At 39.3% G+C, this 24,093-nt stretch overlaps 1 protein-coding gene across 2 annotated transcripts in view; it reads right to left on the bottom strand.

Annotated features, from left to right (window-relative positions):
• LOC102686866 (programmed cell death 1 ligand 1-like) overlaps positions 1-20,244 on the bottom strand; it is a 36,561-nt gene extending 16,317 nt beyond the window's left edge. The window contains exons 1-2 of one of the 2 annotated variants that reach the window (XM_015336908.2): positions 19,993-20,244; positions 7,411-7,526 (exon numbers count right to left, since the gene is read on the bottom strand). In XM_015336908.2, the coding sequence (XP_015192394.1) occupies positions 7,411-7,468 (58 nt within the window). In that variant the 5' untranslated portion in view covers positions 7,469-7,526; positions 19,993-20,244. The remainder of the gene's footprint in view (positions 1-7,410; positions 7,527-19,992) is intronic. The other variant, XM_069187137.1, reaches the window with a different exon arrangement.
• Positions 20,245-24,093: the final 3,849 nt, after the last annotated feature.

The raw sequence follows: 24,093 nt of genomic DNA, 5'->3' as shown, positions 1-24,093 counted from the left end.
CGTTCTGGATTGTTCGCCACCAGTGCCGTTTACTGATCTCGACCTACCTTTCGCCTCCGGATTACGACCCAGCTTCTGGATAGCTCTGTCCGCCTACTCAACGCCCCAGGAATCCTGCATCTGCATTGGATCCTTTTCATCACAACCCAGCCTTCGTTACAAGCTAAGCCTGGCTATCATGATCAATGGTCATCCATTGTCGCCTATCTTCATTTATGAAACGGTCTAAATGAATGATATACTGAATGTATGTCCTCTTGATATGTGTAACACTTTGTAACTGATTGAATATATACCTTTTGTATTCTGATAACCCTCTCGATAAGATCTGTTAGGTTTATATGCATATTCTATGTATTAATAAATGTATCATCGTGTATTAGTACCTGTGTGTGTGCGTTGTTTGAGTTGTGTCGCATGGTTGGACTCTAAAGCCATCAAAAGAATCAACTTTGTGATTTACTGCTACAATTAATAATTGTCTCAGTAAATGCCCAAACCCTACAGAACCGGTGCCTTCAGAGAGCGACTACATTACATTTTGGCTATGATTACATATTTGGCGTCCCTGAGCCGGTTTTCTTACATATTTGGCGTCCCTGAATGGGCGTGGCAAGACTGAAATGAGCCAACCAAGCGGAATAATTCATATAAAACGCCGCGGGTTTCATACACGACAATACAGTGTGCTGAAAGCCAAAAGGAAAAAAGTTCCCCTTGCTCTTTAAGCAGTGCTTGATTGTTTTGTGATCTTTTGCGATCTATCGGGTTGATTGCATACTTGATCTTGTGGTTTTCTGTGGTAAAACTGTGATTTCGTACTTAAAAGTAATACTCTTTAAGTTTAACGATGGTTGCTAAAAGGTCTGAATTCTAGTCGCTAGTAAGCACTCTCTCTAGCAGCAACAGGTCTGACCACGATCTCTTCCATATCTCCGTCAGCGGAGAAGCTAGGAGGATAAATCTCCATTCTCTGAGAGAGCTAGCGAAGGACATAGAGAGATTTGACCCCGCAGTGTCAGAGAATAATATCGAGAGTTATATTCAAGACCTCAGGTATACCCTGTAGTACCTGCCAAACGCCACAGAACAGGAGAAAGTGTTTCTGGTTAGAAAAACTACCAGCAGAGCTGTACATGAGTGGATGGCTAGGCAGATGAAAGAAGTCTGCAATGATTTTGAGCAGCTGTGTCAAGCACTTATCGAAGAATACAGTGCGTTTATTGACCCGACTGCCGCGATAGCAGCCGCTCTTAATATTAAGCACGAGAGAGCAGAGTCCCCTCACGAATATTACAAGAGACTTAGACGAACTTATTTTGCAGGGCGAAATGATGAGGGTTGCGAAGAGAACACACATTTCAAGGGTTTATTCATTGCGAATCTCCACCCGTCAGTCAAAAAGATGATCTTAATGCATACAGATGCACAGACCATGAAAATGACTGATATTAAGAGATTCGTGCAGAAAGCCTGGGAGTATGATGTCCAAAGTCGCTCTGAGCAAAAAGCTGTTAAAGCGACTGTGTTCGCCGTCAGAGCCAGCAGGGTTAATTCCCCCCTGCTCGAAGGAGCACAGGCTCCTGAGCTGGCTAAGCCCCATTCCAAAGCAGGCACACAGGACCGCACCCAGCGTCCTAAGTGCCATGAGAACACCGGGGGAGGGAAAGGGCTAGAAAAGGCTGAACAAAAGGATTCAGTAGCCGCCCGCCTGGCCAGGCTTGAACAAGCTTTATTAGGACAGAGACAACCGCTCCCCAAGGCTGCCGGAAGCATGAATGAGCTGATACTCTCCACTGGAGGAGGCGGAGACCCGCCCCCTCTCCCTCCCTCAGTCTATCTGATTGAGCGGAAGGGTTCCTGCCTGGATGAATTCAGCCACTCCCAAGTGAGTGCTGACTCCACCCCTGAAGTCACAGAGCAGGCAGTAAAACACAGAGGAAAAGCAAGAAGCTTTTACCTCAAGGCTGCCATGGGAGATGTCTTACCCAGTGAGACACTGATTGACACTGAGGTTGAAAGGTGTTTGATGTCACACGGCAAGCTCAAACGGGTAGAAAAAGAAAAGGGCATGCGACTCAGATAGGAACCTTTGGTGGATCACCAGAAAGGCAAGGTGTGGAAATAGGTCAAGGCTCCTAAGCCTTCTGTACAGAAGGAAAGGGGGGCCAAGAGGCAGACTGTGCTCACACAGTGCCCACCGAACACAGAAGCCCATGTGGAGATTCCTTCTGTTCCCTCTGGACAAGAAATAAAAATATTTTCTTGTTCCCCGGATATACAGGGAAGTCGTGTCCCGGCCAAGGTCCCAACAGCCTCCATGCCACATGAGCGGTGCTCCGAGCAGCCGCCTGATCCACCAGGTAAAGCACACCCCTTTTACATCCCTAAAGAGGAGCAGATCTCCCCACCTGGCGATGAAAAGGAGCTTTCCCTGTGCACCCTGGCACCCAAGAGGGGTCAGGAACACCACCCTGTAGTGGTGGAAGGGATCCAGATGGCAGGAGAGCAGGTTGGTGATGTAGCCCTCACCCTTAGCCCGGAGAGGTCCTCTATTAGTGAGGATCTGCTTGAGCAGCTGTTACAGGGCCACCACCAGGTGCCCCTGGTGCAACATTCACAGGTTTGACAGGAGGTCCAGCTGGATGCTGAGACTACTGCACTGTGGACACACCTGATGCCAGATGCCGATTCCCTCTGCTGTGACCCAGGGAACCTGCAGTCAGGTAACATTATTTCTCACAACTACCAGGTAGTGAGTGAGACTGACCTGATTGTTCCTGCCTCAACGGCAGGGTTGCCAACACACCCAGTCCCCCAGAAGGGACAGGGAATGAAAGCCGAGCCGGTTTTCTTACAGCCACCAGCTCAGTCTGTCAGTCTGAGTCTTACCAACAGTGGTTCACCCAGACTAGAGCTGGATGGTCAAGTCACCCGCCTGCCAGTGCAGGACATCGCAAAGAGGGGTGTCAGAATCCCCGCCTGCACTGACATGGGCCTGGTGAGTAATAGTAAGTTCAAAGACAGTGAACTAGCTATCCCAGTGCTGGGGCATCTCCCTGAGCCCCTAACGAGGGAAGGGGGGAGCGAGCAGGTGTCCTACACCTACCCCCAGCGAACGACTGTAAACATGCCGATAGAGGGATTCCTCAATCAGGAGGTGTGCAGGGTGGACCGGAATAGTGAGAATGGGGTAACAATCCCAGATCACTCAGGTGCTCCAGATGACCACTCAGCCGAGGGTCAGGCATGCTCCACCGCTGCACCGCCCCCTGCAGGGTTCCTAGAGCATAGGCATGAACAAATCGAAAAAGCAGATGCCCTGGAAAAGGAGGAGCAGCATCAGCAGCTGCGTCAGATTTCCCCAGATTTCCAGGATGTTGGTGCCCAAGATGCCACATGGCATACTGAGAAAGACACCATGTACATGCTGCACCAGCTTAGAAAGGCAACAGTCACTCAGAAGGTGATGACTGGGATCAGCCACCCGAAAAGACTTTTGGGAGGACTGATTGCTGCCGCCACTGTTGCATGTTTGCTTTTTCTGGTAGGTTTGTGTGCTACTGGCACTCTCACCCTGACTGCCCCAAGAAGGCAGGTGTCAGAGATGCCAGAGGGTAGTGACAGACTGTATCAACAGCAGCAAAAGTTGGAAAGCTTAGGGGAAACCCTACAGGCAACTTCCTATGCAACAGGGTTAAACCTTATTCCCCAAACAGTGGACATGATTGTTGGTGTTATACAGTGGGTTTATGCTTGTGTGCAACAGGCCAGAATGTTGACACAAGACCTGTTAAGGGAGTTTAGTGCCACTGTAGCCAGTCTAACCACGGCACAAATCCCAACCCACTTGATTCCACTCTTCTCAGTAGAGGAGTGTGTGACATTAACCCCATCGCTCATAGCTCACCCAGAAGGCAATCCAAGATTGAATTTGGTTCCAAATCTTGAGATGGGTAGGGCTACCAAAGCTATCCATTGGCTGTGTCTAAATGATTCACCAATGAAGGGTGTAAAGCTACTAATGAGCAGAGGGAGGTTAATGAACCCCACGAAGAGCAGGTGGGAAGTAAATGGCTGGTCAGCACACCACATTTAACAGACACTGTGACTTGTGACAGGTATGATACAGCTAACACAATGCAGCTACCTAACCAATAGTTTTCCCGTAAGTTCCCGAGGAGGCCATAGTACAGCTTGGTGACTTAAAACTGTATGGTCTGGAACCAGACAACATAAGACCAAACTTGAGGTCCTGGATGCCTTCAGGTGCCATACTATTGAATTGGATAGAAATCCAAGAAACAGTAAGCCCTGAAGAGGTACAGGTAGTTAGTTTGCTTTAATGGAACAAACCTCCAAACCACCCTAGCAGATACCCAACACAGGTGTTGTGGTTTATCGGGGGCTGGGAACAGGAACTGTTGTTATTGTAACACTACTGCCAGGTAGCTGGATCATGACTGACAGTGTACTCTGAATGATGTACTCTCACATCAAGATGTACTCAGGGTAGCACGAATGAGTCAAAGGTAGCATGTCAAAAGAAAGGAAGTGACTTTTCCCCAAATATCTACTACAGAGGTATTAGATATTGACAGCGAACTTCCTGATGTGTAATTCCTAGACTGAGATAATGTCTCCTACCGTGTTTATACATACTCCAGATGTTATTCATCCTGTTTGTTCCCAATGCTGGTTCCGGTATGAATTCTCGAGGAGTAATGTAGACATTTAAGATTAATGTTCTAATGGCAAGGGATATCACTTAACTCTGTTTTGTTTTGAAGGCAACAACGCTTCAGGACCTCGTGACCTTCAAAAAGGGGGGATATGTAGCAGTGAGGCTTAATAATAAGAAAGAATTAAGTGTTCTGGGCTTTCCCAAATGAGGCCCCATTTCTCTGTTCATCTCTGTGGTGCAGCCACAGAGAAACTATTCATGCAGGCTGATTTAAGATGTTTTCTTTTGATAAGAAACAAGCTCCCAAAGGGGGATGCACTTAGCTAAGCCTGGCTATCATGATCAATGGTCATCCATTGGTGCCTATCTGTCTAGGGAGTGCCAGTTGGACATCTGGACTGCATTACTAAGTGTCAGGAGTAAGTGACTCATATCTCACCTTGATCAACCAATCAGGGACTGGTAGGGCCGAGTAACTCACGTGGGACTCTGATGCCCATGGAACTTTCAGCCAATGAATGAGCTGAAGTTCCTCCAGGTAAAAACAGGCAACACAGAGAGCTTGGGAGATTCAGTAAGATTCAGAAGGGATTCAGGAGGATTCTGTGGACAATTCTAAAGGGAATTCAAAGGAGAATTCCAGGGCAGGACGGCCCAGGAGCAGAAGGCTCCCAAGGGCAGGACATTCTCGCAGCGAACCTCCTGACCATCCTGAGACTGTGTGTCCGAGTGCCAGAACTTTCCTTTGTTCTAAGAGTCTAGAGCGGAGGTTGCCAGAGAATAACCATAGGATCCACCCGAGGTTAGCACCAGCAGCAGGCCTCGTAAACAGGTCGGAACTGTGGAAAGCTGAATCACTATTCAGAACTAGCTCTTCACCAGGAACGAACCAGTCCTCTTCCTGACATGCTGGGACCCACAGTCATCTTTTCTCCTGTGCGCAAACTTTGCTAGTTAAAGCCAACACTAACTAGCCGGTCAGTGAGCATCTGCAGCGCACCGTAGCAAGCCGTACAGCACAGCCTGGCACAGAGCCAGAGAGCGCGGATTGGACAGCAACAGCCTGCAACTGTTTCTTTGTGCCCGCAGGAGATCTGAATCCCCAGAAATTGGATGAGTATTCAACTTCAATGCATTACAGCTCGAGAATTCAATTGTTATCCCAACCAGTTGATATCAATTTAATTCCTAAGAGTTATGTACTTGTTTTGAGTATCTAATGTAGAAGTTATAACCAAGTTCATTTATGAAACGGTCTAAATGAATGATATACTGAACGTATGTCCTCTTGATATGTGTAACACTTTGTAACTGATTGAATATATACCTTTTGTATTCTGATAACCCTCTCGATAAGATCTGTTAGGTTTATATGCATATTCTATGTATTAATAAATGTATCCTCGTGTATTAGTACCTGTGTGTGTGCGTTGTTTGAGTTATGTCCCATGGTTGGACTCTAAAGCCATCAAAAGAATCAACTTTGTGATTTACTGCTACAATTAATAATTGTCTCAGTAAATGCCCAAACCCTACAGAACTGGTGCCTTCAGAGAGCCACTACATTACATTTTGGCTATGATTACATATTTGGCATCCCTGAGCCGGTTTTCTTACAACAGTGACTTGTCTTCTATTGAGATCATCTAAATTGTGTTGGGAAAGTGAATTGTTAATAAGAACTAAATTAAATTGCTTTTGAATGTCTGATAGAATATCTGCAGTTTCCTGTTCCATTCCTGCACAAGAAGAGCAGGGAGATACTTTCACGACCACACATAATCAAATATCAGACCTTTCCTGCAAATGCTGACGCATTCTCATGACCAAAGACCATCAGGCACCAGTTCTTCCCAATTCCCGCAAACGCAGACGCAGACGCATTAACTAATCATCCAATCGCACCTCTCACTCTTCACTGCACCTTCTGCATCCCAGTATACTTAAGGGCTCACTACCATCACCACAATGCTCAGTATTGGTTTCACCAGTGGAGCTCCCAACCCTCACTTTTTTGAGAAACTCCTGACTGTCGTAAAACTTCTGATCTTCTGGCTTCCTCACCTGTGACTGAACCTAGACTATGATTTTTTATTCTTGATTTGGCTTAGTACACCTGGCTTTTTCTCTGTTGCTCTCTTTCCCTTTTTCTCGCTCAACGTGTGAGATCTAGCTTTTTTGCACAGGGTCCCTCAAATCTCATTTTTGGCTACAGTGCCGTTACAGATACATTAGGAGTGCTGACAATTCTGCATGACCTGGAGTTTGCTGGTTTGTGTCAAGCCTGTTCCACTAGGCCGATGTGATTGTGAGCTCCTAGGAAGTTGCATACTCCTGGCTGAATGGGGTAAGGGGGCTTGAGATCATCAGGCACCGGTGCTCATTTCATGCCATGGAGCTCCTGGTTTCTTCAGTGGTATATGATTTTCTGAAGATATGACTCAAGCGCTCCTTAATAATACTGAATGTCCTGCTTTCTATGACCAATAAATGCGTGATTTCTAAATAATTAATTGCACAGCATCTGAATATAAACAGGCAATCTGGTAAAAGTAAAAATACTAACATTTTGGGATAACATCTTTAATACTATCTTAAACACCCTGCCACAAACTGGAGTGAATCTGAAACAGATTAAAACATCTTTGAAGCAACGTCTTCCATCCTTCCATTTACTGGTTGTACTTTTTCAGCCACATGTGGAACAGCTTTGCTTCTTTACATACCTGTATAAAAGGAGGGACATCTGATCAAGAGCAGAACGATCAACACATTTCTCCCCATTGAGTCCAGAGCTCTGCTCACACATTTAATGTTTTTTTTTTTTCAGAACCAAAGGCCCCTGCCAAGAAACATTAAAATGAGTTATTATAAAAGAAGCATTATAAATAGGTTTTGGCCACATTTACTTTGTACAACTATATGTTCTTGAGCTCTCACAGTACATTGCATGTTACAAGTTATGATTTCTGGGTAATATGCGGTAGAATCTCTGTTAAATATTTAAAAACTCTTTGGTAAATATTTAAAATATATACAGTATATAAAATACTATGTGAAATTGGGTCTTGACAACCTTGCTCTTTCCAGTCTTGCAATCTTTGCTTTCTTATGCCATTCACTCACAGAAATGAGTTTCTCATGTTCTCCAATTACTATTCATTACAGCAACATTAAATTAAATTGAACACAGAGGTAGCCATGTTCATAAATGTTCAAATTCAAGTACAAAATACTGTTTATCTACCCATTAAATGTGCACAAGATTCTTCTGATTCACAATCTCCCCCACTTGTCATCTTTGGGCACCACAGGCAATGAAACGTCAGTCATGAAGATGTTGCCTCAATTTCTGTACACCAAGTAAGGGGTGAGAAAATGTATTCTGTGTACCATATGACATGACCACCTTGTTGGAATGACAGATGATGAAGGCTTGTGGCTACTGCTTGTTAAGTAGAAGAATCACATTTATAAAAAGGAAACATCTGATTGTTGAGTCTCTCTGGCCTTGGGGTTAAATGAAGAAGGGGTGGTGAACGTTTTGCTTACTGTATTGACGCAGATGGACACTGACCCAAGAAATAATGTTTGAGTAAAAGGAAAGGCATATTGTTTTTTCAGTTTATTTTCAACTTCACTATTTGTTTTCAAAATTGTATTATTTTCTAGAAATTGTAAATTATTGATTAATATAAAACAGTAAATGATATTTCAAAGTGAACCTGGTATGTCTTCAACTCTTCATCAACTTGGCCTGAGACAGTTAGAATGATATTCTGACAGTGGCAACACACAGACATTCTATTTGTCCATTTTGATGTACAGTATGCTTTGGTTCACTGAGTTTCTTGACAAAGGGAGCTGGATCTTTGACCAAAACATCATAGTAAGTGCTAGAATTCATCAGTCTTAACAAATGCTCTGGGATCATCTGTGCCATAGATTAATAATATTCCCAAAACATCTGCTGCCATAGTGAACGAGTGCATTATCAGCATGTGCTTCACCTTTTACAGTATGTCAAACAAAGGGATGATGACCATGACCATTTGTCATCTAACATGACTCTGGTATTTTTAGGATGTCTCTTTTTGTGTTTCTCCCACAGAAGAGCCTTTTTTTCTTACAACTTGGCCAAAAATGACAAAATGGAAGATTTCGACACTTTGCATCCTGAAGATGCCAGGATATTTTTGAGAACAACTGTTGTCTTTGGACTTAGGGTTGCCACCCAAACCACTTGTCTCACTGCCTGCGATGACAAGATACACTTGTGTCCTCTTTTAGGAAGTGATGACATTATGCTAGTATTTTTAAATTTCTTAAAGTAGTTTACACTATGTGTAAGATTCAGCATCTTAAAGATACTTTTTGAACAAACTTGTGAAGGTCACTGCCCATTTGCATGCCATATGTCTGACCTTAACCAAGCATAAGGTGGTGAGAGTGCTAGCAGTACCTTCTTTAGAGTATAAAGCTAAGACTCTAAAGCTAAGTAGGAGAACACATGTTCTAATACTGCATTTACTTTAAGGCATAATAAAAAGTTATTGCAATTTGACAGGTGTGACTGTGATATTAAACCTTTTCTGACACAGAACTGGCATTTCCAAAATTATGGAAGGAAAGGACCATGTGAAAAATAAGAGAAAGGCCAATTCACACAAAGACAGCAACATAGGATGTGTTGATATCCTGTTGTGTTGACATATAAATTTCACTGGCAATCCCTCCATCTTGGAAACCATCATGATCATGTCGTTTGTGCAAGAGAAGAAGCCACTTACACTCTGGTACAGTCACAGTAATTTCCCTAAGACTAATTTAAAAGAGAATGCATGTCACACAAGAGGAGATTAATCATTTATGTTCAATGTTAAATGGCCTTGTACCTTGAAACTCTTTAGTTAAAAAATCAATTAACATCTAAGAAGCAAAAATCAGTTTATTTGTGTGTTTCACAATAAGTGTATTTTGCTCTACAGCATTTAATTAAATGCTTGTTCATTGGCATAAGATAGAAATCATATTGTCAATGGCACTGTGAAATTAATGTAGCATGAAGAAAGGTATTACAAAGGGTTTTTCCCATATTGCTACAGGAATGGTTTATCTGTTATCTAGTAAATGTTTAAATATAATTCTTATAATCTTTTGAGAAATGTATATCTACATAATAGATAAATTTAGAAAAATAAAAAAACACTGGCTTTAAGAAATGATTTATTTGGTACATCTTTTCAGCCTTGCACTAACTCGTGGGTTTTTCAAATATGTTTATATTAATAACCAAGGGGATTAAAAATGAATGTGAATAATATTTGAGAATTCACCAACACATTGCTTGTTTTCCAAAATAATTGTATACATTTTTTATGTGATTTTTGAAAATTACTTAAATGAAAAGTGTTGCAAACCCTAATTCTGCAGGCAGTTAACTCAGCTTTGTGCAGATGGCTGGCATTCAGTTTCACACACTGTTTCACAGTCAACATTTAAGTAGGTGAGCAACACCCTTCTCATCCCAAATACTGTCAATTTTATGACAACTGGACAAGAATTGAATGGTTCTGGATTTGTGTGGATGGGTAGTGCAGAGGAGTGAGGTGTATAGTAGATGTGAAGTGGGGTGTACTGTAGATGGGTAGTGGGGTGCTCACCTGGGTAACATGTACCCACACGACATTAGGGCTACAATACAATGCATTGAAGAGCTTGGTTTTGGCAATGAAACAGAGACCTGTAGTTCTGCCTTAAACCACATGAGGGTGCCATCAAGCCCTGTACTTGTTCTCCATGAAGTTACACTATTAATCCCTCACATGAAGATCCTAATCACAAGTGTCCTTCGTTCCTAAGAGTATAATAGAGTTGCTTAGTGGGAGAACTGCATTCTGTACCTCAACTTGCTTAGAGGAGGACAAAAGCTTCCTACAACAGAGCTCATATTCTATTCATTCATGATCCAGACTGCATCTGTGTCAGAAATGCAAGAGAAGTCAGTGACCATGTTGGATTTTAGGCTGGTTCTCATTTATTGTGAAGTTTGCCTATCCAAGCAAACTTGAAGAAACACTGGTCATACATTAGGGTTCTTCCAGGTTAGTAGTGGGGAGTCAAAAGATAGAAAACCAAACTGGCCCCTATCACCTCTGTCAATCCAGAGAAAGAGTGGTGTTTTAGGCAGATTGTGGTTGTTCTCCCAGAAGGTGGTGGTCATAGTTAGATAACAGCCCAAAGTAGCATCAGTGAGCTGGGAGATGGCTTGAGAAGATAAACAGTAGGAAGACAGAATACTGTACTGACCCAGATGATGGACAGATGATGCAAAATGCATTTCCTCTGTGAGGCCTGGCCATAAATCTAACTACATAAAATCCACTACAAAGAAAGAAGCTGAAGAAAGATCATTGACCAAAGGTATAGGATTATACAAAGATGGCAATAAATACAACTGAGAGTTATACTAAGGAGATACTCAGGGCTGCTGGGCAAGGACATTTTGCCATAGAGAAAAGTTTCATATCAGGTCACCTACAGAAAAAAATAGTATTTTATTAGGAAGGTTATTGAAAGTCATATGACAGAAGTAGAGTTTAACATGTCCAAACTGTAGAGTGATTGACACCTTCTTATAGCTATTACTCCACCCATCTTACAGAACAGACCTTCAATTGTTGGTTTTTATCTTTGTCTGATAAAATAACAGTTGGCGGTAAAGCCTTTAGTTACAGGGCCCCTAGCTTATGGAACAGTCTCCCACCCCATATTCGGGAAATCAATCTCAGTATTCAAATCCAGACTATTACTTCAGCCTAGCCTACTTGCACCTTACATTACAGACTGCTGCAACCATGGCTACTGGTGCTGCAGTACATGCCATTCTGTGTCTCTGTGTTGGCCCACCAGGTAGATACATCTGTTCTGACCAAACTATCCTATTCTCCTCCCAACATGTCCGGATGGTGTGCGGGCTGGGTACCATCTGAGTTGGATGCCGCATCACAGCCATGGATTCAAGAAGGACATCGCGGATATAGCTATTGTTTAGGAGGAGTACTAAATGTCATGGAGTACTAAAACACAGAAGACATGATGGATGGATTAATACCCTCATTCATTTCCTTTTTTTTAATTATATAATGTAAGCATGCCCAAAGGGGTTGGGCAACCAGTTGACCTTGGACCTCCTTGGACCTTTTCTGCTTACTAAGGAGTTTTTGGTTCCTCTCCTCCATTGTCTTCTGGTCTTCTGTTCTGTACTGACAAAATGTATGGTCACTTGCATTGTTAAGTGCCTTGGGGCCACCTTGTTGTAAAAGGTGCTATACAAAAATAAATTAAATTGAATTGAATTGTCTGGCCAAAAACATAAAGCTTTCCTAGACTGCAAATTCAGTGAAGAGAGGATTATCAAGTTGTCATTAGAGGCTCAGGCAGCAACTAACATCATTTTATAATGCACTGAATTGGTGTCAGAAGTGTGTGCATACACAAGGCCACTATAAGGTAAGGTCCACTATTCTTCATTTTGTAATAATGGAATGTTTTCATATTCCTGGTGCAAGGCAGGACTACTCGGTGGATAGGATGGCAGTCCAATGTAAAGCACACTCAAAAGGGACAATATAGAAACATCAATTAACTTGACAGGAAATCAATTGAGAACATGCAGACTCCACACAGAGGCTCATTCTGTCAAACCCGGGACCAAAGAGTCCTCAAAGTGTTTTTAGGGCAACATCACTATCTGCCACATCACTATTCTGCCTGATAGTATAGAATACTATAACATAGCGTAGAAAAACATACAGTATTACAATATAGCAATACTGTTGTTGCCCACAGAAACAGTTCATTTTCTTAACCTTCTTTGACAGCCCACCATAAAAATGTACTCAAAGGCTATTTGGTAATTCCAAGAGAAAGTGATCTCATATAATCAATATTATTTTTTATAATTTCCACCTTTACCATTGTATATTTGAGGATTTAAAACATCATGCAAGTAAAGTAGTACTGATGTTAATAAAATATTTCTTAAAAGAAGTCAATTCACAGTGAGGTCAAACTGGGCTACACACTGAAAATAATGGTTGCTGTGGGGATATCAAAGATCTACTGTACATTATTCTTCTGTGAGGCTGCACCCAAGGTACTGTAACATGTTTGTGCTATATTGTAAATTTGCACAAGTTAAATCTACAATATATTTGAAGCTGTGGTCACTAATACTGTAAATTTACTGCAAAAGTAATTGTTGTACTGGTCTAACGTAAAACGAAAAGAGATTGCCACTTCACAGATGTGGAGTTTCTACACGTGAAGTCCAACCAGGACACATAGATACTGATCACAAGAAAATAACAGCATCAGAAAAGACTGAGAAGAACACAGATTTTCCATTTTTTTTCAGTTATTTACAGTTCATGGGTTCTGGAAAAATGATTTCAGACCACTTGTCATTTATAAGAAAGCTGCTTATTCCTAGCAAAGGTTGCAGCAAGGAATCATAGGTCTCAGAATCGTAGGGCCAGGGACTGATTGAGGCACAGGAAGACCAGGCAGACTAGTGTTATGCTCAGGGCAGCAGAACATTTAGACAAACAGAAAAGACTGAGATTGAAAGTTCTAAAAAAATACAGAAATCAATGGACTTGAACATGACACTAAATGAGCAGCAGTCTCATTTACTCATCTTAGAAACGTCTTATAAAAGAAATTTCATGTTCACAATCAAGTCAAACTTTAAACACTGAATGTCTACCCTGTGAGTGGGTGGCATAGTGGCATAGTCTAAATGATCAAGTAAATGTTTATTACATGCCGAAAAGAGAAGAAAATAAACACAACGTTTCAGCTGTGGAGCCTTCTTCGTGATGTCCAAGCAAAGAAAACACTGGGCACCTGGCACCTGGGCACCAGGTCAGGGCTGTGATGTGGCTGGAGCAGAACAGTGTAGACTCTCAAGGGGGTGGCTGCCAGAGTGCAGTCTTCTGCTTGATAAAAGCCAAGGTATGATACAGTGAAAACATATTGATCATTCATTATTATATATCTATATTATTATATATACATATTATTATTATTGTTGTTATTATTATTTTCATCCACCCCTATAAAGTAATAGTAAAGAGGTAGATATTTTAGATATATACTGTATATAGCATCTACACATTCTGCTCCAAACGTAAGAGGCTACAAAATGCTTCTAGTACAGTAAGAATATTAATAACATTTTTTAAGAAAATCAGAAGATCCTTTATTGCATAATTATTCACCCACTTTGCTATGGGAAAACTTAAATCAGTTCAGGTACAAAAGAAAAGATTACCAAATTAGTGTAATTGCATTTGTTTCTTTCAAGCAACACTCGCATTGTAAATTGGTCATGAAAACCAAGTAGCTTTAAAAATAAATCTGGAATAATGTAGTAGGGTTACACAGATCAAGTTAAAACCGAGGTCCTGACTCTCTGTGGTCATTAAAAATCCCAGGGCGTTTCTGGAAAAGAGTAGGGGTGTAACCCCGGTGTCCTGGCCAAATTTCCCATTGGCCCTTACCAATCATGGCCTCCTAATAATCCCCATCTATGAATTGGCTTCATTACTCTGCTCTCCTCCCCACTAATAGCTGATGTGTGGTGAGCGTTCTGGCGTACTATGGTTGCCGTCGCATCATCCAAGTGGATGCTGCACATTGGTGGTGGTGGAGGGGAGTCCCCATTACCCGTAAAGTGCTTTGAGTGGAGTGTCCAGAAAAGCACTACATAAGTGTAAGCAATTATTATAAAGCACAAGGCCAAAGTCACACTGAAGTGATCTGACAAGAGATCAAATGGCCTTAATTAATCAAAGTTCTAACTTAAAGTAAATTGAAAATTTATGGTAAGGCTTGACAATTTTAGTCCTTCAACTATTTCCAATGAATGTGTCAGAAGAATTCATGCAGTGAAGGAAGGACAAAATTACAATATTCCACTGTGAAAAGTAGGTAGAGACCTAACCAGAAATGCTGATAGCAGGTTTCAACATAAGCTTAAACTTAAGCTTAATCTATTTAGGAAAAGAGGGTATATAAGCACTTTACAGGGAAACATTCTTAATAGAAGTAACTAATCATTATAACTATTGTGTAATATAATGAAGTAAAATGCATTTGGGAAAGAAATGAGAAACTTCAAGGAAATGAAAGCAAAATAGCTGATGTTTTATATTAGTGTTTGCTCAGGTTTTTACTAAAGAAGCAGTCAACACAATGCCTCAGGCAGTGGAAGGAGCAAAATCTATATTAAATAATATAAACATGGAAAAGATGTATTTTGGGTACTAGAAGCACTCAAAACTAATACATCATCAGGGCCTGATGATATATTAGCAAATTTACTCAAGGAAATGAGAGATATTATTCAGAAGTTATTAATGCAAATCTTCCAACAGACACTCAGGTACCGACAGACTGAAGAATAGCTAATGTAGTGAAAGGCTAATGCATAAGAAAGGCAAAAATACTGAAATGAGTAATTATTGACCAATAAGCATGAGTTATATTACATGTAAGTTTATGGAAACAATTTTCAGAGCTAAACTAGAGGATTCACCTATGGAAACAATAACTTAGGGGGAATAGTCAACATGGATTCAGAAAAAGCACGACTTCTCTAACAAATGTGCTGGAGTTCTTAGAATAAGCATGAACAGTAATGCATACAGACAGTGCAAATTATATGGTGCATTTAGATTTTCAGAAGGCTTTTGATAAAGTTTGTCATAAAAGATTCAGGGAAATGTAGGGATCTAAACTAAGACCGGTGCTTCTCTTAATTTATATCAATGAGTTAGGTTCTTGTACAGTTATTAAACTAGTTGATTCCAAACTAGGAGGATCAGCAAAAATTACAGAACCAGCAAATGAAGTTCTAAGAGTGAGCAGACACCTGGCGGAAGATGTATAAAATACGTCTGAACTAGAAGAGGCAACGTATGAAAAAGAATTAGGTGCTTACAGTATATTGACACATGATTTACATCTTCTATACAATGAGGAGAAACAGTAAAAAGGCTATCAAAATGTTAGGTTATATAGTCAATTAAGTTTTATTTTTATTTATTTATTTTATTTTTTAGAATATTGTGCACAATTTTGGTCACCACACACCACAAATTGTACAGTATTGCCACTCTGGAATCAAAGGAGAAGAACCAGAAGAATTTCAGGACTTACACTGACAGGCCAAACAGTCTGAACCATTTTCTCACTGAACTGTGAACACTAACATTGACCCTGATGCAAATACAGTGCCTTGCGAAAGTATTCGGCCCCCTTGAACTTTTCAACCTTTTGCCACATTTCAGGCTTCAAACATAAAGATATACATTTTTTATTTTATGTGAAGAATCACCAACAAGTGGGACACAATTGTGAAGTGGAACGAAATCTATTGGATTTTTGAAACTTTTTTAACTAATAAAAAAATGAAAAGTGGCGCGTGCAAAATTATTCGGCCCCTTTACTTTCAGTGCAGCAAACTCACTCCAGAAGTTCAGCGAGGATCTCTGAATGATCCAATGTTGTCCTAAATGACTGATGGTGATAAATAGAATCCACCTGTGTGTAATCAAGTCTCTGTATAAATGCACCTGCTCTGTGATAGTCTCAAGGTTCTGTTGAAAGCGCAGAGAGCATCATGAAGACCAAGGAACACACCAGGCAGGTCCGTAATACTGTTGTGGAGAAGTTTAAAGCCGGATTTGGATACAAAAAGATTTCCCAAGCTTCAAACATCCCAAGGAGCACTGTGCAAGCGATCATCTTGAAATGGAAGGAGTATCAGACCACTGCAAATCTACCAAGACCTGGCCGTCCCTCTAAACTTTCAGCTCAGACAAGGAGAAGACTGATCAGAGATGCAGCCAAGAGGCCCATGATCACTCTGGATGAACTGCAGAGAACTACAGCTGAGGTGGGAGAGTCTGTCCATAGGACAACAATCAGTCTTACACTGCACAAATCTGGCCTTTATGGAAGAGTGGCAAGAAGAAAGCCATTTCTCAAAGATATCCATAAAAAGTCTCGTCTAAAGTTTGCCACAAGCCACCTGGGAGACACCCCAAACATGTGGAAGAAGGTGCTCTGGTCAGATGAAACCAAAATCGAACTTTTTGGCCACAATGCAAAACGATATGTTTGGCGTAAAAGCAACACAGCTCATCACCCTCAACACACCATCCCCACTGTCAAACATGGTGGTGGCAGCATCATGGTTTGGGCCTGCTTTTCTTCAGCAGGGACAGGGAAGATGGTTAAAATTGAGGGGAAGATGGATGCAGCCAAATACAGGACCATTCCGGATGAAAACCTGTTGGAGTCTGCAAAAGACCTGAAACTGGGACGGAGATTTATCTTCCAACAAGACAATGATCCCAAACATACAGCAAAATCTACAAAGGAATGGTTCACAAATAAACGTATCCAGGTGTTTGAATGGCCAAGTCAAAGTCCAGACCTGAATCCAATCGAGAATCTGTGGAAAGAGCTGAAAACTGCTGTTCACAAACGCTCTCCATCCAACCTCACTGAGCTCGAGCTGTTTTGCAAGGAAGAATGGGCAAGAATTTCAGTCTCTCGATGTGCAAAACTGATAGAGACATACCCCAAGCGACTTGCAGCTGTAATCGCAGCAAAAGGTGGCTCTACAAAGTATTAACGCAAGGGGGCCGAATAATTTTGCACGCCCCACTTTTCATTTTTTTATTAGTTAAAAAAGTTTCAAAAATCCAATAGATTTCGTTCCACTTCACAATTGTGTCCCACTTGTTGGTGATTCTTCACATAAAATAAAAAATTTATATCTTTATGTTTGAAGCCTGAAATGTGGCAAAAGGTTGAAAAGTTCAAGGGGGCCGAATACTTTCGCAAGGCACTGTATTCAAAGTCCTCAAAGCCACTGACAGTCAATGCAGTGGACTTCTGAAGAAATAGTAAATGATAAAAGATACCCAAGAACATAACTGAAAGCTATGTGGGTGTATATAAAAAAGAGTAGGCACTTCTTTATACAAAGTTGTGGTTATATGGAACAGGGTACCAATTCATGCTGTTATCCTGGCTTCCTTCAAGAAGCAGCTGGATGAGAGCATTGGATCAATTAACCACTAACTACAAGTGGGCTACATGGGCTGAATGGTCTGCTCTCATTTGGACAGTAACTGTCCTTATATTCTTAATATATATGGATATTAGTATATAACGTGCAATTTAAAGGTAAAAAAGTGATTTGTAAAAGTATAATTGTGAATATATTTCAACAATGCTTGAAATTAATCCATAATGGCTTTAATTAACTTATTTTATATTTTTTTTTATATTTTTATATTTTTTTTTATATTTTCTGTTTTTCTTGTGTATTTTTTTTTTCACCGTATACAAGAAGTAAATATATAGTACAGTGTTGGAATATTTTGGGTGAGGAACAAAAACAAGGACAAAAAAGACAAGGGAATTCCACATCATTAAAATGGGAACTGGAACTGCAGAGACTAAAGAAACCTGTTAACTGATGGTTTTGTTAGTAAACCTCTTAAGAATTTAGAAGTATCCTGCACTGGAAATCTCAAAAACACAATAACTAACTAAAACACAATAAATTCTTCATAAACATGATTCAGACTGGTGAATCTTTGTGTACTGAGGAAAGTATTTCAAAAGACAAAAAACGTGTCACTACTTTTATTGTCATTTTGTAGCTGAAAGTAGTTACTCAGAAAAATATTAGCCTTCTTATCAGCAAAAAAAATGTTTCTGCACAATGGAATTTTGTTGTAATTTTGTAATTTCCTGTAATGTTGCTAGTCTGCTAGTTTTAGTGCATATTTTTTAATTTTCCCATTAAAAACATATTTATTCTGTAAATTGTCACACTGCTTCTTCCAGAAAATTATGTATCCCATAAAGCATGTAGGGAATCTTTTTACACAGAAGGAAATTGAACTGAACTTTGCTAGTCCATAATATGACACCATTGGTTGGGGTCTCTGTATCATGATTCTGTAAGCACCAAAGTGATGGTTACTAAACCATACCAAAAAGCTCAGGCATCTAACAGGATGTTACCAGAAAACCTTAGATAAGTGCTAAACTAAGGGTGAGCTAAATATGTATTTTGATTTTAGTTATCTGCAGTTATTTTAGGGCAGTCTCTGGGTAGGGTGACATGGCGGTAGTTCCTGTGTTTGGTTGGAAACCTTCTGTATGAAGTTTCTCCCTGGGGCTGTATTAGATAGTCATTTCAAATGGATAGAGGGGAGCAGCTCTTTTTATTATGTAATTATTTCAAATCATTCATCCAGACTAAAAGTTGTGTTGGTCAGTGCCATTCTCTCTGTTTCACTCTGCAAGTCCCTTAGTCCTAGCAGGGAAGAGCTCCAAAAGGAGTTGTGATTCTCTAACAAAACTACAAGATTAGAGATGCCTATCATGTCACTAGGCCCAGTGATGTCCACATGGATATCAGTAGACTGTTACAACCATATTACAGTATATCAGGTGGCAATTCCATAACCACATTCTGGAACTGATCCCAGATCCCAAAAACTCAGAAATAAGAGCACTATCCTCACTGCACGGTACACAATACACAACATAAAAAATAAAAATCGATTAAATTGAAAGCTGAGACAACGCACTTAAAACTGCATTATCATTTTGAAAGTGACGTGCGGGTTTTTGGTTTTGATAGAAAAAAGATTTAACTCAAGGAGATACTATTCGGAAGACTGAAAAGAGTGTCATTTTTATCACAAGAACATAATCTGTAAAAACTTTATCATTATTATGATAGTTGTGGTGTGGGCATGCTATCGTAGATTAGACAGGTTCTACTGTATACATATATTATATACAGTAGTTTAATCTACTTATTTCAATCTCTACTAAAATGTTTACGCATGCACAGTATGTTTTTTTCATACAGTACAAAAAGCTCAGGCAAGTTCTCATCCCCATCACAGACACTACGTCGGCAAAACCAAATATTCAGCAATTTAGAAGACTTTTGTTTAGCTTTCATGAATAAATCAATGAGCATCTCATACCATAACGTAAATCAGCACACAACTACAATAAAACACTCCACAACATTTCCCAGCAACGCGTAATCTGTGAGTAATTTATCCTGGATTGCATTTCAAGAATTTTTGTTTTGCTTGTGAAAAATACGCATAATTTTTATTTTCTTGCACAAATAAAAAAAAAATATTATTTGAGCTTTGTAGACAACCGATGTAGAAAACAGACAAATGCCTTACCCGACTCTTCAGGTGGTATACCGTTTAATGAAGACGAGATAGTGAATAACAGTCACTTAGCACCATTCTCATACTCAAAAGGAAAGTTGGCTCTTTCAGATTCGATTCACAAACTGACTATCGAGACCTTTCGTTATTACATGATGCTTTTAAAAAGTTCTAAAACATTTTGAGGCCATTTATATTTTGAGGCCAGTGGCAAGAGGCTGCCTTCTACAGCTTATGACCATAATGCGTTTAATATATTTTTTTCAAATTCTGTAAATTAACTCCCGTGGGCGTGTATGTCAATGCGAAAGTAGGATGTAGATTTATTTGTCACGGTTTAGTTGGGACAGACAAACAGCTGGATGTGACAGTTTACAGTAGAAATATGCTATTTATGGATTAACAAAATATATATGATATAAGTAGAAGGAACCCATCCAAAAATAAAATAGCAGACCTTACAACCTAAACGGAATAATAGCAGTCATTACAGAAATATTACACTGCTTTGTCTTCGAAATTACTTTAGAATACAACAAGGTGTTTATGAAATTATACATTGAAAAAAGTGCTCTCGTATGTCGTAGCAATAAATTGACGTACATATTACAATTTCTATGAAATTCCTATAACCCCCTCTAGGTTATTCTGTGAAGACGTTCAATCTGTGTGAGTGGTTGGAAAACTTTCTGAACAGCACTGATCTCACTGACGACGGTATTTGGGAAACATAAATCCGCATTTCATTTTAAACTATACAGTAATAGAGTCCGATGTTAACTGTGACTTTTCATTTTTATCTTGGAGATTGTTTTAAGAATAGATTATTTATAGTGATATAAATCATAATTTCTATGCCATATAGGGCTGTTATATATTGCTGTTGTGCCTTTGTAAAGTGTATAGAAATGCCCGCTCAAATAGTTTCGGTTCCTTTACGATTAGGCTTTGTAATCCACTGTCATTGTTCTGAATTGTGGAACGATTCCTAGAAGTAGATTATAAAGGGTTACTCTTTTCCAAAGTTATTGTTCTGTATCTACATTTCCTATCATGCAGTACATTTTTCTACTGGCTATTGTTATGTGCAGTAAATTACCATTTATTATTAATTATCGGTGAAAAAATGAATAGCCCTATGAACTGCCGTGACTACGCGAAATACATTGTGCTGAACTAGACGCAGTGGGCGGTCACATGAGTACGTGTACAGCAGATATGACTTGAGTTTTTCATTGCCTGAAGTCCAGTTCTTGACCTTAACATACAGTAAAAGCGTTTATATAAAACTACATCACCAATGAACAGATAGACTGGACTTCAAAATGACTTGAAACACAATATAACACAAACACCTCCTTTATATTTACAAAAATAAATCATTTGCACAGGTTACTCTCTACCATCATGTTACTGCATAAGTAAAAATTCACGTTCCAGGAATAACTCCTTGATACAAAAGAAAATCTGTGTTGCAGTTTCCAGTTTATTCTACTGAAATGTCTTTGAGGTGTTTTAACACATCAAATCTATGATATCACCTTATATCACCTTTCACAGTATTATACATCCAGAGTGCTGTGCAATCATATAAATGAGACAGGTACAGTATAAACAAATAAAAATGAAATTAAAAACAATTAAAAACTAGAATATGAAGTTAGTTATTAGATAGGGTTTCAAAGTACAGATGGACTTGCAAGATCTTATATGGGGTTAGAGAGCATTCCACAGTCTTGGGCCAACAGAACAGCAAGTACAGTCCCCAAGAGTCTGGAGTCTCGTATTGAGAAATGAAAGAAAGTCAGTCTGAAGAGGACAAAACAACACGCAAAAGTAAGGTAGTTTTAGAGTTCACTGATGTAGTCGAGGAGCTAAACTGTTCAAGCCAAGATGAGCAGCAGTATTTTAAATCTAATTCTGAAATCCACATAGAGACAGTGAAAGGAAGCCACCCCAGGTGTAACGTGCTGATGTATTTTTTAAGACTGATATTTCTGACTGATATTTCTGAAAGAACAATATTGTTTTCTTTTGATCCCTTTCATAATAGGAACATGTACCTGTGTTCTTCAGGACAAATTAAACCATATATATTTTTAAGACAAAATATTCAAATATTTTTAAGATTTATACCAACAGGAATCAACATACATATGCTCTAAAAGTGTCATATTTTTATATTAATTGCAATCCATGCATAATACACAAACATTTTTTTATTGTGCCTAATAAGTTAAAATACAAATAAGATCACATTTCAAAGGAACTACTATACAAAAGCTTCATCTTGCATTCTGAAAATCAGTCTACTGATCTTGTCACAATCAGGAAACATGACTCAAGCTGACACTGTTACTGTAGTTTGTAGACCCATTTACTGTCTGGCATGGTCATATACAGTAGATTGCTCACGTTCCCGAAACTCATTGAGTGCAAGGTAGTTAAGATACATTGTGGGTTCACTCAGCAGAATATGCAAATAGAGCAATTTAAATATTCAATATGTTGCATTATTCAACCAAAAGTAAGAGTGATGAGTTAACAAGGTCAGGAAAGAGCACAAGGGATCTGACACTGTTGGGCTATACAACTACACTACACTACTATTTGTACTGATTTTGAATTCGGTCAGTGATAATAATGAAAAACATGACACATGACGGTTGTGTTCGTGTGTACACGACAGAAATTATTAACACAAATCTAATTAGGAAAATCTGTAGAGAAAACAATTTCCAAAATGAATAACAAGTGAGAAAAGAGCATTAAAATTGAGGATAAAATAAATAATACATTAAATAAATACGTTTTTCTGTGTTACAAAAGTAAATATGCAGTAGAGTAAAGGATGAATGGGATGGAAAGTATGTATGTAAATGGAAAGCTTTTGGACAATGAAGGCGAAAAAAGCTCGGGCTGTACAGGCTGAACACTTAACCTTAAACTCGCAGAACCTAACACACTAACAAGCATGAGAAAGACAGACGTACTAACAAGGAATTAAAGGAAAGTAAAAACAAGGAAGTGTAAATGGAAGGGGAGAGGACAGCATGTGCTTTACTGGTTTCCCAAGTTAAAATAATGAATAGTAACAAAATCTGGTCAAATGGATAGTTCTTTGTAAAATGGACAGGCTTTATGACTGCAAATAAGGTATATTTAAGCAATTGTGTCTGCTTTTGATTTTTCAGAATGTTTCTATGATGAAGGGTTCTGTCACTGTGCAATCTCCCTATCTGCAGATTGAATAAAAACTGAAATAGCTGATGTATCAAATAAAAACGTCACAAAAGTTTGCTACGGAAGATATTGACAGTATGTCTCAGATTGAGGGAAATAATATAAGTACAGAAGAGGCAGATGTGTTACAAGCACTACAGGCACTTAACATTAACAATATTTCAGTGTCTAGTAGTGTTTTATAAGTTGTACTAAAAAAATAAATGTTATTCATAACAAAACTCTTCCAGCAGTCACTCGAAACAGAGCAACAGGTGCAATACTCACTGACTGGAAAACTATTCATCCATAAAAAGGTTGCCAAAACAAACAGTTACTGTACTTATATGTAAGGCTATGGAACATTAATTTAATAGGAACAAAATTAGAAATCACCTAATGCATCTGGCAATAGGATTCTAGATGACTATTTTGTCTGAAAAAAATGCCTTATTTACCTTGTTAGAGTTTTTGAATAAAACTAGAGTAATGCATAAGAGCAAGAGCATAGCATACTGTATGCATAAGAGCATATGATAGGGTATGAACATTTTGGTCTACATGGTAAACTTAATTGTTAGTAGGTAGTAAAACATCAGTAAGGCTTTTATGCTAATTTCAAATTATTTTCACTTTAATTTAGACTGAGGCTTGCATTTCAAGTTTTACTTTCACTGGGTGAGACATGGCTGTCACTTGCATTTCTTACAACTTTAATTTAATTACAGATCTTGTGTGTCTGCTGTGTCTGACCTTAATCATTACATATCTTTTCATATTTATCTATTTGAATATTTACAGCATTTCTGATCTATTAGCAGCTCTTTACCAGGTTAATTAGATGAGCCTTCTCTCCTTACAACTACATTTATGTTCACTTAAAGTATTTTA

The sequence above is a fragment of the Lepisosteus oculatus genome, chromosome 3 (genome assembly GCF_040954835.1).
Source record: "Lepisosteus oculatus isolate fLepOcu1 chromosome 3, fLepOcu1.hap2, whole genome shotgun sequence".
Taxonomy (NCBI): domain Eukaryota; kingdom Metazoa; phylum Chordata; class Actinopteri; order Semionotiformes; family Lepisosteidae; genus Lepisosteus; species Lepisosteus oculatus.
This window is presented reverse-complemented; position numbering and strand designations above follow the sequence as displayed.